Below are 20,480 nucleotides of genomic sequence, written 5' to 3' on the forward strand. Positions count from 1 at the left end.
CTGTAATTTAATAATAGTCTAATAATAACAAGGGGTGACAGTAGACTGAAGCTTATGTAACAAATGATAAGGATCCAAAAACAGATTAATAATGCAGAGACACATTTAAAGGTAGCAGTAAACCATAGTTATATTCACATTAATTTCAAGGTGATTCTGTACTCATCATATGTTGTTGAATCCCTTAATAATAACCATGAGTCATTGCCAAACACTTGTTTCCATTCAACGTCACGGTTCATTTCTGTTTTGATGAAGTGAGTTTTTATGAGTTTTAGAAACAGCTTCAAGGCTTTATGAGGGGAAGGCTGTGGTTTACAGAGGCTGAAAGACATTGGATGAAAGAATGGGTGACATTTACAAAACAATTGTTTATTTAAGGTCCCATTTTATGCATTTTTTTTTCTTATGCACCACGGACACTGAAGAAACAAAACCTAGGCTGAGTTATATATGTTTCTTATATTGTTCATTGTATTTTAATTCCTGGTTTTATTTTTTATGCCATTTTTATTTGCTTATTTATTTTTAACCGATTTTTCGATAGGAATCCACTAAAGCATCATATAAATTACATAATAATAGAAGTAATATAAATAATTTACCCACAGTATCAAATTAAAAAATGATCAGCACAGAAGTAAATCACACTTAGATGTTTTCTCCACTAAGTCGTTTAAAACCTCTTTGAATGCTTCTAATGAGACTTCTTCTAATGAGCTCCTCCGCTCATTCTGGTCTTTTTTATTCTCTTTGGAATTTAGTTTTTTGGAATAAATAGTAAGAATAAGTCGTGGAGCTGAAGACCTGTAACTACCCGTACTTTTCTGACTGGTGTAGATGTGATGATTTGATGGAAACAGACTTAAAATAGAGTTACAAACAAGAACTTTCCAATGTTTTAGTCTGCGAGGAATCCAACATCAGGAAGTAAAACAAGAAAAATAATGAGGCATGATTTTAAAATTCATGCATATACATCGCATTATCTTAACTGTCTGTTTTTAGTCTCTAAGGAAAGACAGAACTAGACTGAAAAATGATCATTTAACCTCCTGTTTTGGTCAGAAAGCTCAGTGTTTGATCTACTTCATAATTCGTTGCTGATATAATTTTATATTATCGAAGAAATCACAAAATGCTTCAATGTTTTGTTGTTTTACCTCATTTTACTCATTCTGACTGTTGAAGAAGAACCCATTGTCTTTATTTTGATTGAATGTTTTCATTTTAAGTTTCAAGTTTTTGCCGTTTTCTCATTCGTCTCATTTTCTTTTATTTTTGTCTCATCCTTGTATCATTTTCTCTCATTTCTCTCACCTCGTTTTCACTGCTTTTGTCTAATCTTCTCTCATTTTCTATTGTTTTCATCCATTTTCTCATATCTTCTCCCATTTACTATTTTTTTCTCTTTTTTGTCTCATTTTCTCCTATTTTAACCTTGTTTTCTTTTGTCTCGTTTTCTTTCATTCTTTTTCTCTTATTTTCTGTCTTTTTGTGTCATTTTTCCAGTTTTGTTTTATTTTCTCTCATTTTCTATTGTTGCCATCCATTTTCTCATATCATCTCTCCTTTTTGTTGCTCATTTAAATATTTTCTTTCATTTTCATCTTGTTTTTCACTTATTCTCTCTGTTTTTTTGTCTGATTCTGTTTATTTTCTCTCATTTTCTTGTGATTTAATCATTGTCTTGTCATTTTATTTTCCTTTTTGTCTAATTTGCTCTCATTTTCAACCCATATTCTCTCATTTTTGCCTCATTTGTTTCATTTCCATCTCCTTTTCTTTCAAGTTCATTATTTTTTTCCACTCAGACTCAAAAATCAAGCTTTAAATGACGATTATCTTCATCAACTCCCATGAAAATGTTTATTCTAAGGAACTTGTCTTTATTTTGATTGAATGTTTTCACTTTAAGTTTCAAGTTTTTCTTCTTTCCTCATTTTCTTTCATTTTTGTCTCATCCTCATATCATTTTCTCTCACCTTGTTTTCACTGTTTTTGTCTAATGATCTCTCTTTTTCTATTGTTTTCATCCATTTTCTCATATCTTCTCTCATTTCCTAATTTTTTCTCTTTTTTTTTGTCTCATTTTCTCCTATTTTAACCTTGTTTTCTTGTTTTTGTCTCTTTTTCTCATTTGCATCACATTTCCATGCCGTTTATCTAATTTTCTTTCATTTTCATCTTGTTTTTCTCTTAATTTCTCTGTCTTTTTGCGTCACTTTCTCCAATTTTGTTTTGTTTTCTCTCATTTTCCGTTAATGTAATCATTGTCATGTCATTTTATTTTCATTTTTGCCTAACTTGCTCTCATTTTCAATGCCTACTCTCTCATTTTTGTCTCATTTGATTCATTTTTATCTCCTTTTCTGTCATTTTCATTAACTTGTTTTCACTCAGACTCAAAAATCAAGCTTTAAATGATAATTATCTTTGTCAACCCCCATGAAAATGTTTATTCTGATAATATTGTGCCTGTATCACCACCAACTAACAAAGTACAAATAGAATTTAGGAAAAAAATAGGCACAATTTGAGACATAATTTTAACCTCATTCTGTGTTTTATTCTATATTTATTTCATTCAGGTTATTGTTTAGTAAAGCCTCATTATGAGTAAAAAAAAAAACCTTAAAGGTGGGTTTGGCTCGACTACAACAGGAGAATTAAGGAAGGATGATATTATTTCTAGTTTAATCTTAGTTTTTAACTTTAATAACCCTGTTCCAGATCCTGGATTTCAAACCTGAGTGCTTTCGCTGCTCCCAGGTGTAAAGGTATGAGAATATAACCCTGGAACTGAGCCTCCACACAATAAGAACCTTCCAAGAATAAAAGCAAAAGAATGGAGGAGCAATGAAAGGGGCACAGGAGAGGAGAGGGATTACAGGCTGAAATAGAAAGATGAGGAACAGGAGGAGGGGGAGCAGAGACGGATGGATGTGAGGTGGAAACAAAAAGGGAAACAGAGGCAAGGGAGGCATCGGTAAAGGATGAGAAGGGACAGAATAAAGGGAGGAGGAGGATGGATGGATGGATGAGGAGGGAAAGGTGGGAGACAACCAATCACATTATAATAGGACAGAAGACAGAGGAGGGGAGGAGGCCAGGCTTCAATCAAACTGCACCCAAAAACTAACTCACTTAATCAGGACAAGGAAGCATCTGGATTATTGAGGCTCATATGGCATTTGTGTTCCCCTTATGTAACATCCTCCATTTACAGACACAATATAATCAAATAAACGCTCAGGTATTTTTGGGAAAGGGTCAGTGTTTACATTCTACAGACTTTACAGTCACATTAGACCTGAAAAAGATGCAGTTTGTGTCATGTTTTTCTTTTCCTCTCATTTTCATCCTGTTGTCGTCTCTTTTTTTTGGTCCTGTTTTCAGTCATTTTTATCTCTTTCTCTCTCATTTACATCTTGTTTTCTCCCATTTTTTGGTTACAGCTTCTTTTCTCTTGATTTTGTTTCACTTTGTTCTATTTTCTCTCTATTTTTGTCTGTTTTTGGTCTTGTTTTCTGTCACTTTAATCTTGCTTATCCCTTGTTTTTGTCTTGATTTCTTTCATTTTGTCTCATTTTCATCTCGCTTTTGTCCCTTTTTTGTCACGTTTTCTGTCATTTTCCTCCCTCTTCAGCTTCTTTCTCTAATTGTTCTCTCTGTCTCTCTTTTTGTGCTGGTTTGTGTTATTTTCATCTCTTAATCTGTCTGATTTTTGTCTCATGTTCCTCTTGTTTGGTCTTATTTTTGCATCTCATTTTCTCTAGTTTCATCTCACTCTTGCATTTTCTCTTTTTTCTCGTTTTTGGTCTTGATTTCTCTCAGTTTCTTCTCTTTTCCTTTTATTTTCATCTGTTCTCTGATTTTTGTCTTAATTTTTTCTCATTTGCATCTGTTTTGTATTGTTTTTTTATCTCACTTTCTTTCATTTTCTCTCATTTTTGTCTTTTTTGCCTTCTTTTCAGTAATTTTTCTGCTCTTTTCCTCTCATTTTCATCTTGTCATTTTTGTCTAATTTTCTCTAGTCTAGTTGTCATCTTGTTTTCTCTAGTTTTGTCTCATTATGTGGTTTCTAGTGGTTGAATTACCACATCACATGACTTTAGAGCATCTGTCTTCATCACATTTTAAGCCACGATGAAGAGAATTTGGAGCAAATGTGAATTCTTATTCTTAGCGAATTAAAACAAAACATTAATTCATTCATTTATATTCTGCCATTGAGTTATATAACATATCATTTTTTTGGTAGAAAAATGGTGTATATACTTCTGCAGAAAGACCTAAAAACTACTTTTTTCATAACTGAGTGGGAGGAAGGGAATAGAAAAACACAAGAACAAAGGACGGGGAGCTGCCACAATGATGTCAAAGCATATTCTTAATCTCAATGCAGGATGCATTACGCAGCATTTCTCCTTAGAAAAAATGCCAAGCCTTACACACACGGCCAATTAACCTATTGATGTAATTAAGGCTAGTGAATTGATTAGGAGAGGAGAGCTTACACACTGCCTTCCAGGAAAATACTCTGTCACTCTCGATGATGGAGGAGACAAGGGGACCAAGTGGCAAGGCTTTGGGGGTTAAACATGCGGGCTTTAAAGAAAAAAACAAAAACAAAACAAGTGTCCGTTCATTTTTAGAGGGAAAAAATAGTATAATGGAAGCATTTTTAATTTCCTAATATGGTTAAAGGGCATTCATATTTTATCTCTGCACCTAGGAGCTTAATTGAATGCATTTGAATGGGGACATTTATGCCAGCAAAGCACTCCCTAAATCCTCCCTCCTGGGAAAGTGAGACAGATAGCGTAGAGGTAGATAAATGAAGATGGAGAGGAGGTGTGTGTGTTCATACAAGAGGAATTTGGACATCTTTAAAAAATGGCAACAGAAGTGCTTTTTGCTGTGGAGATAGAGTGTGTCAAAGCATAATTCACCGTACGAGCATTAGCTGGATATTTATACAGAAATTGAGCCTGAACTCATCCCCATTTATCAAAATACCAAACACACTAATGCACTTCCTCGCAGTAAAGAACCATAACTCAATTACGCCTCTTGTCTTCTCCCCAGGTATCACCGTCCTGCTGTCTCTTACGGTTTTCATGTTGCTGGTCGCAGAGATCATGCCCGCCACATCTGACTCCGTCCCGCTTATAGGTATGTAAATGTTATCGGCAGTTTTATTTACGTGGTCTTAAATGGACTAAGGCATTTAATTGGGCCCATGAGGTCTAGTTAAACCTCTAATTTTCTGTAGCTGCATTTATTGAGTGTCAATAGAAAACTAAGACTAGGATAGATAGATAGATTTTGAGTTATGCACAAGTCAATATATAGCCATTAGCTGCATATAACTTGAGCATTTTAGCTTTGTGATCAAAATTCAGATGGCTTTGAATACGGGAAGCAAACATTAAGTGGAAACTGGACCCCAGACTGGTGAACTCATTGGTATTCCTGTACCCCCCCCCCCACAGCCCCCAAAAGCTTTGCTCTATAATTGACAGTGTGGGATTCATTGATGCAAGTGGTGCAACATTTTCCGGGCAACCATGTCACCCCAAATTATGATCAACTGCATAATACTTATAGATGGACTGCAGAATGTAATTTCCTCCACTCACGGCTTAATTTTTCCATCTAGTTTTTTCATTCAAGTACCAAAGAGGCTTCAAACCAAATATAATATTGTTGATTATGGTAATGATTATGATTGTTTCCTACACCGGGAAACTGACACAACAACCAGAGACAGTGTTGGAATCATTTTAGAACCATTTTGAGCCAAGCTGATGACTGACACGTACTGCTACACACGGAATAAATTTAATCAACTGACATATATTATCCTCAGATAATATAGGTTTTGGTGCAACATTGGATTAGACAAATTCCTGGCATGTTGAAGAAATTCTGATTTCAGATTTAGAACCAGGCTAATTTAGCAAAGATCTAATGCTTTCCTCCAGTAGCAGATGAATAGATTTATTTTTTTTGTTTTGTTTCACTATAATTTTTCTTGCACAGAGTTTTAGTAGCAGTATAATGCTAATGCACCCAAACTTAACCATTTATTGGGCAAGTGACTATTTTTGGTAATTTCCGCAAACATTAAATAAATATGGGGCCAATCCCGTTCCTCAGTGAAATCATGTTGGTTTTTATGACACCATACCGTGATTCAGAGAGATTTTATAGAGACTTTGAAGCTGTAAATAGTGAATATGAATAATTTTGTCAGTTTATGCAACGTGATATTATGAATTGTGTACAGATAACACGTCACTTTTAATTGGCATGTTATCTGTACACATTATAAGCTTTCCGTGTGTATGTTCACGCCGCACCAAATACCACACGATTAGCAGCTAGGAGTTAGGGTTAGGTTTAGGGTTAGGGTTGGGGTTAGGTTTAGAATTAGGGTTAGGTTTAGCATAAGGGTTAGGGTTAGTATTAGGGTCAGGTTTAGGGGGTTAGGGTTAGGGCTAGGGGGTTGGGGTTAGGGTTAGTGTTAGGATTAGGGTTAGGGTTAAGGTTAGTGTCAGGTTTAGGGTTAGGGTTAGGTTTAGGTTTAGGGTTGGGGTTAGGTTTAGGGTTAGGTTTAGGTTTAGGGTAAGGATTAGGTTTAGGGTTAGTGTTAGGGTCAGGTTTAGGGGGTTAGGGTTAGGGCTAAGGGGTTGGGGTTAGGGTTAGGATTAGGGTTAGGGTTAGTGTTAGTGTCAGGTTTAGGGTTAGGTTTAGAGTTAGGGTTAGGGGGTTAGGGTTAGTGTTAGGATTAGGGTTAGGGTTAAGGTTAGTGTCAGGTTTAGGGTTAGGTTTAGAGTTAGGGTTAGGGGGTTAGGGTTAGTGTTAGGTTCAGGGTTAGGGTTAGGGTTAGATTAGGGTTAGGGTTCGTGTTTACGGATATGTAAACCGGAGATCTTGGCGTACATTGACATGTGATCAAATGGTGTTGAATAACATGTGAAAGGATGAAAATGCATACGTATAACACGTCAAATGCCTTAAGAACTGGCGTGACATACAATGTGATTTCATGAGATCAGTTTGGTTTATGACCTTATAACAGTTGTTTATTGAATGTGTTTACTTTTTAGCAAGTGTCTGCTCAGATGATTTAAGGCAAGAGGAGGTAGATGTCACTGTCCAAGGTTGAAATTTTGAAATTCGGAGTATTTCAATGAGTGTCCTATAAAGGGTTAAAACATGCACATTAGTCTGGATTAGTGTTTTAATATTTGATATCAGTCATTGTTTTAGGACCAATCTTACCACCATTTCTTGAAGGTCTCATCTACATCTCAACTACATTTTCACTCGGTCATGTCTTTGACAGCGAAGACTCTGTATTTTATTTCAAGACCACTCCATCCCACAGCTGCAGGCCATTGAAACGTCTGCGGGTTGTCTGATTAAATTTTTTTGTAATGTCAGAGCTCAAAAGAAATCTCTGGCTTACACACTGGAAAAAACATGCATCCCCATTTAGAAGGATAATCACCTTAAAAATCATTCTTATGTTAATGTTAAGGTAGGAAAATTGACTGATTTGGTCATATCACATAATGTTTGGTCTTCTTTGTAATCTCCACACATTCTGATTTCAGTCACGACTTGGTTCAGATGGTTTTAACTCTGACACTTGTCTGGATCCAAAGAAAAGATTTAAGACTTAACATTAAAGCTGATGCAATTTCAGCTCTCATTCAAAACAGAAGTAAAAGGTGTTTATTTATGCTCAGTACAGATTTACATCTTATGTTATTATGAGGGTAAATCCACCTGAAATCACTGGATTTCAGAAAATGTTCCTGACTGATCATCTCTAATTCACTTCATACTTATACTTCAAATACCTTTAGTCCCAGTAAACATCATATCAAATTTCAGCCTGCATCTTCATTAGGTTTTTGATTCTAAGACTTTGAAAATATGCAAGAGGTTATACAGAAAAAGATACTGAGTTCAAGATAGATGCATGGAATTTTAAGGAGTAGTTTGAAGGTACATATTTTGAGCATATTTTAATACTGACATGATCTTTCCAGTGACAAAATTGATTTTACAATCGACTTTGTCATTCATGAGCAATATGTATTTGAAATATAGGTATGAAATGATTGCATTCCATTTTCATTTTTTCCATTTTTTATCTTTTTTTTTGTAACGTAAATCTTCATTGAGTTTTATGGACAATTATAACAGTAGCAAAAAAACAAACAAACAAAAAACCAAACAAAACAAATTTTTCCACTTTTAATCTTATCATATTTAGAAAAAAACCCTGCTATTTAAGAGAAATACTTTGCCACCATAATAGTAATACAACATTAAAATTAAACAGTAAAATGGTACTGATCTGATATTCCAGTGGGGAGAGACACCAGGCCAACATTATTTTGTTTATTGCTCTTTTACTGTTTTCAGAAAGCTGAAAATATGCAAACACAGATCTTAGATTGCATTATCTTATACGTTTGAACACCTCCTGAAAATGTCATGCATCAATCATGAATAGTTATTTATAGAATTCTCCGTCTTTTATTCTGTACCACTCATTTTCAAAGCCTCAACATCTCAAAAACTAATGAATATATAAGGTTGACATTTTCTGTGTTGTGGTTTGTCAAGGTATAATAACGTTATTTTCTGAAAGTATGAAACAAATCAGAGATGATCAGTCAGAACATCTCTGATTATTTCACATAAACTGATCCACCATTCACAAAACATATGGATGTGGCTGCATTTGAACACCTTCCAACACGATGCCTGATTGTTCTTAGGTGTTTTATTGCAGAAATTATACATACTGGGAGTTTAACCCTTTCATGCATAAGTCACTCCAGTGGACAGTTATTCTACAGCTGTTCTCTTGTATATTAGTGGGTTTTGTTGTTTTAGTTTCATATCAACTAACACAGTGGACACTTACGCACCATCTCATACCCTGAAATTCATACCATTACTGTAACTTTGCTGTTCTTGATAAACCTGATCTGCACTAACATGTTTTAGTGTAAATCAGTTGTTATTTGTTAGACAAAAAGTTTTTTTTTTTGCATATTATCTCCATGAAGTGAGTAATTACTAGCACTAGAATATGTTAAAATGTGAGAAACCATCAGATTAGCAGCATTAAAAATGTTTTTATTTCATTGTTTTCATATCACTTTATGATATTGGGTTTTAAACACGTTTCTTTACTTAAAAAATTAAATGCATGGATATTTTTGTAACTCTATAGAAAAAAAAACTCGATCACGTTGGTTTTTTTATGCCTAAGGAGGAATAAAAACACTCAAGAAAAAAATCTTGACTAAGGTTCTCGTAATTCATGCATGAAAGGGTTAAGTCTGCTTTTGTTGCATGTAGCATCACTTGTTAAGTGCTATCTTTGCTCTATTGTGTATTGTATCTACAGTACAAGGGCACATGATTGCTTTATTGTCTACAAAACAATGAATTCCATTTCGCTGTATGTCCTTGACGAGATAGACAGGATAAGATACTGGATAACAATTTAAGCCCAGTGTGATTTCATGATATAATGAAAACCAGTCTTGCAATTGTCAGCACTGAGCAAATATTACTGGCTGTTGCTAATTTCAAGCATTAAAATTGTCAGAATCAGTAATAAATGTAATGAAATAAGCACATATTTCTTGGATTTCAGTTATTTTATTTAACACAGATGTCAGTTTCTACAGTGAAGACAGATTCTACTAAATGTACTCTGTACTACTTGGCTACAATATGCTGAAAATCAAAACAACATAATTTATTTTAGCCATCTGCTCAGCCTTAAAATTTAATTGGCTAAATTGATTGTGGGCTCACTGCTGAAAATGATCTTTAGTGACTGTAGAGTGCAGCCAGAGACAGATGCAGGGACATTTTATCCTCAAGATACAAATCACTAAAAACCTGAGGGATAAGTGCACAGTCATAATCATTAGAATGCTGCTTTGAGCATTTTAAGAAAGAAAATAACTCCACTGGTGCAGTTTTTCAGCTGTAGACATTTGTACTTGTTAGCAGGTCCCGTGTTATTGCGAAGATAATTAACAACACTTGTGAACATGTCTTTGCAAAATGATCAAATAAGCTCCCTTTAATGACCTCGTAGCATTTTTACACAACGCATAGATGCTCCGAGGATAAACATGAAAGTGTGCGGCAGTGTGGATTTTGTTTAGTTTTTCACATTGAAATGCAGAACAGATAAACTCCAGACTCGGAGTGTAAAAAATGTACATAAAATAAGATCTAACACTGTACTCCACTGTGCTGCTGCTCTTCCCAGGTCAGTACTTTGCCAGTATAATGATCATCGTTGGGATGTCGGTCATCGCCACAGTGGTTGTTCTGCAGTATCATCACCACGATCCAAACGGAGGGAACATGCCCAAATGGGTGAGGCTGCACCTCAAATCCATCACCATTTACATACTGTACATCACGCACCAGGTTGTTAAATCTCACTACTAGCTGTTCTCCTCCTCATAGATCACAAAGTGCTTTCAATATTCTGTTATTTCAGCATTAGTATCACTTTTCTACTGTGTAATTTTCACTTCATCCATCTGTCACTGCTACCTGTCAGCTTCCTTTCCTCTTTTCATTCTCTGACTTCCTTGGCTGTGACTCATCCGGCAGCGTCAGTCTGCCTGAGCGTACTCATCAAATGCCTCGTCGCAGATTTCAACAGGGGTGCATTTCAAAGCTCTCTGCATGTGTGGGCGGATTCGACTTAACTCATTCCCTTTTCTTAAAATATGCATTAGGTCTTTTTTACAAAAGTTTGTCTTCAAAGTGAGATATCAAACGTGTAAAAAGTAGGAAAATGTCTGAAAAAAGCCATAGGATAAAAAATTAAGCAATTGTTTTGTTATGTTTATAATACAGTCTTATCAATAAATACAGTGGTGGGAAAAATGTTTGGACGACCCATGCATTTGTGATGCACTTAGAATCACTCTTATTAAATCCTGTTAAGCCCCGGGTCATTTCTTTTCATTTCAATGTAACACAAAACAATGGATTATCGCATTATATAAAACCAAGTTATGATCAGAAAATAGCAAAGGTGAGACAAAATTTGTAACCATAATGTGACCTTTATTTTAGCTTGTCCAGTAAGTTTTAGGTAGATAAATAATACAGGGTTTCTGCGGGTTATTAAAAAGCATTAAAAGTCATTAAATAGATTTTGCGACAATTAAGTCCTTAAATAGCATTAAAAAACATTAAATTCAATGTCCAGAGGCATTACAAAATTCAATACACTTGATGGAAAAAAAAACATTGTTATTCACAATTTTTTTGATTATATAAACATTTAATAATTTTGATCAGAAGTATAGTGTGATGATTGACAGGTGGAACCCTTTAATTGCTATTGTTTATGGCCGCTGCATGAAGTCACAACAATGGATGCTTGGAATGTAACGTGCTGTGAGCATGCTCATGCTGTGGCGAAAGAGTGGAGGAAATATTAGCAAATGTTGGAAAAATGAAATGCAAGTTTCAGCAGAAGTGATTGAAGGAAGAACTATTCAGAACCTGGTTAAAGCCTGTCGATGGTAAACTGTCATGTATATATAAAACTATATAAAACTGTATCTGCAGTAGGACATGGGCATTAAATTTATTTAAAGTGGCATTAAAAAAGGCATTAAAAAGCATTAAATTAGATTTGCTGATAACTGCAGAAACCCTGTGTTCAGCCCTGGGCCATTTGTTTCCATTTATTGTAACACAAAACAATGGATTATCGCATTATATAAAACCAAGTTATGATCAGAAAATAGCAAAGGTAAGACACAATTTGTAACCATAATGTGACATTTATGTTAGCTAGTCCAGTAAGTTTCATGTAGATAAATACTTGTACTGTTGAATCTACTTAGTGTGCTTAGCAGTCCAAAGTCTGTCAAATTGGGCTTTTGTTTTATGAAATTAGTTGTGACATACGCTGGTCTTGGACATTTGCTCATTTAGGTGCTTGTTGATTGGATTGTGTTCTTTTGTCCAACAGTTGGTTTCGTTGAGCCATTAGCTGATGTTCCTCTGGTTACATGGATGTATAGAATGTGTATATGGCTAAAAGTATCACATAGCATTACCATGGCAACACAGTTGGAACAGTGGTTGTCCCCAGTATCAGGGGCAACTAGGCTCAATAAGCTACGTCATTGAACTTTGCTAAGTATAGTTCATTTCTCCAAACCCACATGCTTCCTTCTGCATGTGCACTGTTCCATCAAGGTCAAAACTGGATGTTTGTAGTTTTAAGATAGTGAAACATCCAGGGCGTGACATGTTGAAACTGTCAAAAATGTAGCTTTGTTATTTTTGTCTTGACAATAACCAAAAAAAAAAATTTGCATTTGTTTGTGTCTGTCTGATACAGCCACACCTTTTGAAACATAAAAAAGATTTTTCCGCAAATATTTCATGATAGTATTTGAGATTGTGTAATATTTTAAGGGTGTTTTAAGGGTGACTTTTTTCCACTACCGTATCATACAGGAAGAACAATGATGTATGTATGATGCTTGAGGATGCACTTATGGTTGATTTATGATTTGACTGCAGAGCAAAATTGACTGGTCACATTTATCAATATATGCACAACTAGTTTGTTTGCATGAGAGAGTGCAGATGCTTCATATATTGACACATTGCAAGGACGTTCTGTTGATGAATGGCCTTTCCAGACAGTCCGATCGCCAATTAACAAGCTAATTGATGAGGTTCAGAGCAGGGCATCGAACCAGCACAGTTCATAATTGCAACCTGGACAAAAAAACAACAGAAACACTGGCTGGTATCTGGCCAGTAAACACACCAAGAGGAGACTAATAGAGCAGTCATCTGGACATTAGCTTCTCATTAGATGCCAGACACCCATCTGGATGCTGCCGGGCCACTTTGCCCTTTTAGGAGTCATATCGTTTGTTTCCAAGGGAGTTTTGTGTTCATGTTTTGGAGGAGAAGAGAGCAGCAGAAGAGCAGAGAGGATACGGGGGTGGAAATCAATCAGGGTCTAATCTTCTCTTTAGCTAAATGCTGTAGTTTTCTGGAACATTAATACAAGCCCATTAACAATCAGGAAACAGCAATCTGATAGTTAGTCTTAAAAATTCCACTATTTCAATCGACAGCTGTCTTTGTGTGTTTGCCCTCTGCTCCGACTCCAGTTGAAAAGCCTTGTTAGCCTCCGGCGTTTTATCTGGGCGTCCCTGGTGACGAGCTCATAGTTTCTACTTATACAAGAGCGGGAGCATTTTTGAACCACAGCTCAAGGCTGGAAACAGCAATGATGTCAATCGGAAACAAATGAGGCTATTAGCTCTGCCCAGCCGCTGTTTTGTGAAGGTCAAGATATGTGGGTGCTTTTTGGTTCTTTAAATATTTCTTCTATTAACTTTGATTCCTTTTATGCTTTTATGTTCTACCTGGTTCTCCTGCTCTGCCTTCCATCATTGATCTTTTTTATCTTTTTATTTCTCTCTAGTGGTGAAATCTAACTTTAAAACTTATACGAAACTTTTGCATGTGAGGTACTTGAGCATTTCCATTTTATGCAGTTCAATACATCTACTCCATCATGTCTTAGAGGCAAATCTTTTTCTGTTTATTTCAATGCACTTTGTCTGACAACTTTGGTTACTTTGAGATTGCAGTTTATCATCCTATCCAGTTAAACCACATATGTATTGAGCATCTGAATAAAACAGGGTTTAAGGGTTCTTCTTATATGGATGAGAAAATTATCCTCTGTGTTAAGTTAAATATTCTCTTTAAAACCCTTATGAATTCTCTGGAAAATACATGTTTCTCTCTTCACAGATCCTATATAATATGATTAATCACTGTAAACTATTAACAGATAAGGTAGTTCAAACGAGCTCAACCTTAAACATCTACAGCAGTAAAACATACACATTAATGCAGCTGTAAAATGAATCAAAAACATCATATACAGTAATAAAACCCTGACAGGGACCGTTTTACTGGACACTGACTAATTATACTTTTTATGCTTTAGCTACAGTTTGACATATTTTATTAATTTTGCGTATGTCATTGTAGCACTTTTACAGATCTGATCTAAAATGTATCTGAATAATGTTGAGTGAAGAAAAAACAGTACTGATAAAAATAAATAGCTTAAATTATTAAATAAGGGATAATGTAGGCCAGTCATTTTTGCAAAATTAATTCTGACAAAGATGATTTCAATCAGCCTGAAGGGGTTTATTTCATAATGATGAACAGTTCGCTGTACATTATCCTGCTTTATTGGACTGCTACTGACTAAAAAAATCAATAATGTGGCAAAAATGTTGATTTAAATGTGATTTTATTGATTTAAAATGTCCTCCTGAGTCTATAGTTAGAGCTGTGACCATAGCAACAGAAAAAAGGGAATGCTGTCACTCAAAGGTGTAATAAGCTTTATTAAATCTTTTGTACACTGTTGTCCATAAAGTTGGAATAAAATATTTTTACCTCTGTGACAATGTGATTTATTCCTGATAAATAAAGTATAACTGTGACTCGGTATATAATCTTGCACCTGGTCAAAAGGGATTACTAGTGTGAATAAATAGGAATAAAAAGAGAAATGTGTTTGAAAACAAAATTATTCTGACTTGTACCTTTCGTGTCGTACTGAGTCGATGTGTTTCCGTTTCTTTCAGGTGCAGCTCGTCTTGCTGCAGTGGGTGGCGTGGTTTCTGCGGATGAAGCGTCCCGGAGAAAACGACGACCCCGAGCGGCCCCCGTGCGCCCCCCATCTGAGGCGCTGCTCCTCTGGCTCCCAGAGCGGCAGCATCCCCAACCCTCCAGACCCCACCCTCCACCCCCTGCACCCACAGAACCTGGCTCCTCTACAAACCGGGCCCCTTCACGCCGGACACCCGCACCTCCACGCACAAACCAGCGCCAACAACAACGGGAACCTTCTATATATGGGCTTCCAGAGCCTGGACGAGCCTTCTTTGCTCTCAGAGTCCGTCCAGAGGAGTAATAATATCACAACGGGACCTCCGCGAGTGGCAGGAAGCCCACCCCCACACCTGCCGTCTCAGTTCTGCAGCTCCCCTCCACCTCCGACCCCCAATATAGACACTGTAGGCTGCCCGAGCACTGTCTCCAGCGGAGGGGGCTTCGGAAGTGGACCCGGAGGGATTGGAGGGTGCTCATCTGGAGGAGACCCCCAGCTGCAGGCTATCCTGGAAGAGGTGCGTTACATGGCAGACCGTTTCCGGGAGCAGGACGAGTCAGAAAGCATGGCCGACCAGTGGAAATTTGCAGGAGCTGTGATTGACCGTTTGTGTTTGGTGGCGTTTAGCGTCTTTAACATCATATGCACCATTTCTATCCTAATGTCTGCTCCTAACTTTGTGGAGGCTATTTCCAAGGACTTCGTTTGAAAGCTACGAGGAAAAAAAAAAAAAAAAGAGGAGAAGAAGCGTGAAGGAAAGCATGAGGGGAATTACACATGGGATGAAGGATGAAGTGGGCCCGGATCCAAGGAAACACAATTTCCTGTGGACTGTAAGCCCTCTGATTTGAGATTGCAAGGAACTGGGAAAAAAAAAAACAAATGGTTTTCTTTGCAATACATCGTGTTTTGTAAGTGAAATATTAGTAGAAAACAGATGAGAGAGGGGATCGAGGGCGACGTGAAATGAGATTAGACTCAGCAAGGTGCTTTATCAGATTATTGTCAAGGTGAATTTGTGGTTAATTCAAAGACCTTCCCCAAAGATTAAAGCTGAGATTAGTGAGTAGGGGGTCAGAAAGAGAAGATACCGGTCCAGTGCAAACCTCAGATAATAAAGCTCTTAAAGCAAGAGAGAGATTGAGAGAGTAAAAGGGGAAAGGAGACGGCAGAGAGGTAGGAGCAGATAAATAAGACAGACATGCTGCTGTTTTATTTTCTAGAGGAGGAAAAGCAGCCCTTCACTCCCACATGTTGAGAGAAGACTGCATCGTTTACATTGAGGGGTGGAGAGTGGGGAAAGACTTTTACAAGGACAGGCAACAAAGAGCTGTCGTAAATGAACGAGCCTTCATCCCGTGTGACAGTAGCAGAGTTTGGCGGAGTAACGTTAACGGATCCCGAGGTTTACAAAGTGGACCATAGATCAAGAAAACCGCAGCAGAGAGGAACAGAAGAGGATCTCATCTATTATTCAATCACGTCCATCTAATGACCGTTAAATTGAAAGAACTCGGATAATCTTTAAGACTAATAAGCTTTTAAAAGATGAAGTCTCCACCGTACTCGCAAACTACTTAAATTTCCAAGGCCTTATCTCTGAGACGATTGCCAATCCGCCACAATCAGCAGAGATCAAAAGCCCCTTCGGAGTGGGCACAGTGTGTGGTACTTATCACAGCCCCCGGGAACTGAATTAACCGGTCATCAACAGCGTAATGGCCAGTAGCAGTGGAGGTCCGAACCCAGTAATAATGAAAGAGATACCTGACTGTATCTGGCATGTCCTAATAGGCCGACAGATCACATCGGATTTCATATTTCACAACTCGTTTCACCACTCAGATAGCGGGTCAGCTGTTGGAACGAACACGAGAGGTGCAGAGAGGGGAAAGATCAATTAAAACTCCTTAGATTTATATAGAGAATCAAAATTAGATCAAATTTATATCAGCTCCCTTCAGGAGTTTGCAGCTTCATGAATAATTTCACATCTATCTATAAAGAGAGATGAGATTTTAATGGGATTCCAGCTGATAAAATGATGGCATCCAGAGATCATGTATGGCACAGGGCAACTATTTATTAGCTCCTAATAATACTTTAATTAAGGCTTAAATTAGTTTGGCTTTTTACTCCACAACAGTGCAAATGCCTTTTTTTTGTGTCTCTTCTTGCAGTTTCAGTTTAAGCTCAATTAAAGGTACAGTTTGTAACCACGGTAGGAAATTTATATTTATAAACCTAAACTCTATAATCCAAGCTCTTTAAATCCTGAGTGGGTTGTAATTTACCTTAAAAAATGATACCTTCACTGGCTTTCCTGCTTGCCTAGGTTCATTATAACAGCTTACAGATTCATTTCTGTAGAACCACCCAGTAGTTGAAGAATTGTCAAGGTCACCCTCAAATATTCCTATGAAAAAAATAACAGGTGTTTTTACACTAAAAAAGAAAGAAAGACCAAATGTCTGAATATCTAATAGAATGTGACACTTATACAAGCCAAATGTGATAAAACACAAATACAATTCAACACCAAATGTTTTTCAGATCATAGAATAGAACAGACTTTATTTGCCATTTGCACAGATACATCGCATTGGAATTCTTGTGTGTTTCCCTGAGTCGCAGTGTTAAAGACATGAACAAAAACAGAAACGAAACATAAACACAGCTAAAACATAAAAAAACAGTTATTGCACAGACAGACAGAGATACACATTTGTAAAATAGAGTACTGTATCAGAATAATAATAATAAAAGTACTGGGAGGTAGAACAAATTATTGCACATTCAATTCAAATAAAATATCATCTTCACATATATAAGATTTCATAGTAAAAACATTAAAACAAGTGTTCAAAGAACGCAAACCTCCGCCAAGCACCCCGAACGGTGTGCATGTGTGGATCGACTTTTTCTTTTTAAATTCAACAGTTTCAGGGTTGTTCCATACAACAGAAGAAGTTGAAGCTTGGTACCAGTCATGTGTATGTCAAACTATATTAAATTCCAATCAATGTTTGTTGAGTTATAATGAAAAATGTGTCGTAAATGGGATTTTCAGTGTTAAATTGAAATGTCCACAGAGTCTACATTCCACAGTGGATGTGGACGATTTTGTGCCAGATACAAGATATTGTTATGAGCTACGGGTGTGTCAAATTGGAGGCTAATCGGATTTGTTTTGAGTTTTTTATGAATATTTGAAAATTGCTCAGTGATGAGAAATAGGAAAATTTGAGATTTTGTGACCTTGCTATGACCTTGAACTTTGGCCTACTTGGCCCAAAATTTAATGGGTTCATCCCAGGGCCTAGGCCTATCTGTGGGTAAAATTTGGTAAAGATGGTTGTAATAGTTTTCCCGTAAAGTTGCTAACAATCAAACAAACCAACAAACATGCAAACAAACAAAAAGTAAAGTGATCACAATACCTCGTGGTGGCGGTAATAATAATCAACTACCCACATGGTCAAATAAAGATATAAATGAGAAAATCTTGCACATTTAAGAACTTATTCTGACTCTCATAAAACCGTAGTAAATGCAGTTACAGCATAAACATGGTCTAATGAGTCATAAAAATGAAAATGTGATTGGTTTATCAAGCTGCTGTTTGAGTGAGAAACTCAACAGAAGTTTTGTTACCTCTGCCAGGAAGTATTGGGATCACTTAGCTTTGTGTGTTTGCGTGCATGCATGTTTGATAGCAAGATAACTCTAAAAGTTCTGGAGGGATTTTCATGAAATTTTCAGGAAATGTTGATAGTGGCACAAGGAAGAAATGATTAAATTTTGGTGCTGATCGGGGAGGGGGGGCAAGCCAGTAACAACATTTCCTGAAAATTTCATGAAAATCCCTCCAGAACTTTTTTACTTATCTTGCTAACAAACAAACAAACAAACACGAACAGAAGGCAGATCTGTCTTAGCAGAGGTCTGCGCTCCGAGTGCTTTTCTTGTTTATTTTGTGTTTTCTGTCATTTTGGGAGTGTGGTAGGTGGAAAAGTCTTAAAGTCAGACCTGATCTGATTTCATGTTTTACCTCCACAAGAAAAAAATATTATAGCTATAAAGTTCCAGATATGTGAATGAGAGTGTTGGTAATCTGTTCACCATAACTTTATTTATTTATTTTTTTCAGGGGAATCTGAAAGGGTGACATCAGTTTTTTTTGTAAAATTTGGTGTTTTGAGTCATTTATGTTCACTTCTGAGTGTCTAAATTCCCCTCTCCTGCTCCTCTACAGTGGCAACACTAGTTACAGTCAGATATAAATGAGTCCAAACAACACAAACTTGATGTAAACACACAATCAACAGGATGCTAACACCCACCTGTGTCACTAAGGACATTTTTCTGAATGTACACATCGTACCTTTAATGCTTGGCCTAGCCTACCGACTAAATTTAAGAAGCTGCTCCTGTTGAAAATGAATTTGATGTCAAATTGTTCAGGTGTGGTTTTGTGGTTTGCTTGTAGTCCAGCTTGTATATGTAATACAAATCCAATTTCCTCCATTTCAGGATGATACATTGTGAGGTCTGTAGAACCATACAAACTCTGTTTATCATGGAAATGCAATACTTCTGAGTGAATTGAGTAATATAGTAATTTTTGCACCTATAAAATGCAACACATCACATTCAAGGATCGTTTACAGAAAGTAGTGGACACGGAAGCGACTCCGGTAATGTGAGTGGAAGCATTTTTACGCTGACATAAAGTGGCAGGTAGACGATAAAATGCATTTTATAGTAAACACAGTGACAGACACAGTCTACTGCCACATAAGCTTTTAAAGTAGCTACGACTGGACATCAATGCCAAATTCAGAACATGTTCAGATCAATCCAGAGGCTGTAACGTCTCTTTGCTCGGTTATTTACATCTGAACAAAGCTGTGGTGTGAACCGGCTGAGGTTAAAGGAGTTGTGTCAGCAGAAATACTTCAAAGATGTCAAATGAAATGTTTGTTAAATTTGATGTTTCAGAGGAAGTGTATTTTCCAAAGTGGCTTGTATTTGACCTCATAAATATCCATGCATTTAAGGAATCAAAGCTTGATTTAACCACATATGGAAACTGCAAGTAGAGACATAAAAAGTGTGTGTTGTGTGTGTGTGTAGTAGAAAAGGCAAACAAACCAGCATATGGCAGGGGTTATTCTTTTTTTTGTCAACAGATGACAAAATCCTGAACTCTGTCCTCCATCTGTTCCAATTAAATGTATGAATTAAATCTTCATTTTTTTAAAGTGGTGAACAGATGTATTGAAGTTGTTGATATCAGTCTGACTCACCGGATTTACTCTGCTGGAATAATCCGCTCCAGATTTATCCTTCGCTACATGAAACAAAAACCTGTGAGCTGTAGCTACATGCTGAAAATGGAAGGTTCTGTCCAACACATGTATCTTTTTATGTGGTGTTGTCTTTTTTATACCATAGTGTACTTCCCCACCAAAACAACTTCTCCCCAGTGCTGTTTCACAACGGCGTAGTTGCTGCATCCTTCTCTTTGCTCCATCTTAGACCATTGTGATTTCTTTAAAGAAACTCAAAATAGACCAACAAACCCCGAAGTGCTTCCCCCCCCCCAAGATCTATCTCCATTTCTGGCATAGCTGTGTGGCTATGCAAGACAAAGCAAATGTTATTTAACCCTTAAAGACCTAAAAAAAACCCAAAACAAATCCTTAAGTGGCATCCTCTA

The 20,480-nt window shown here is 36.7% G+C and overlaps 1 protein-coding gene across 1 annotated transcript in view; it reads left to right on the top strand.

The window, feature by feature from the left end:
* Positions 1 to 17,306, top strand: part of chrna11 (cholinergic receptor, nicotinic, alpha 11) — a 39,996-nt gene extending 22,690 nt beyond the window's left edge. The window contains exons 8-10 of the mRNA XM_030146511.1: positions 5,092 to 5,178; positions 10,328 to 10,437; positions 14,733 to 17,306. Of these exons, the coding sequence (XP_030002371.1) occupies positions 5,092 to 5,178; positions 10,328 to 10,437; positions 14,733 to 15,467 (932 nt within the window). The 3' untranslated portion in view covers positions 15,468 to 17,306. The remainder of the gene's footprint in view (positions 1 to 5,091; positions 5,179 to 10,327; positions 10,438 to 14,732) is intronic.
* The last annotated feature ends 3,174 nt before the right edge of the window (positions 17,307 to 20,480 follow it).

This window comes from Sphaeramia orbicularis, chromosome 11, assembly GCF_902148855.1.
Source record: "Sphaeramia orbicularis chromosome 11, fSphaOr1.1, whole genome shotgun sequence".
In the NCBI taxonomy this organism is placed as follows: Eukaryota; Metazoa; Chordata; class Actinopteri; order Kurtiformes; family Apogonidae; genus Sphaeramia; species Sphaeramia orbicularis.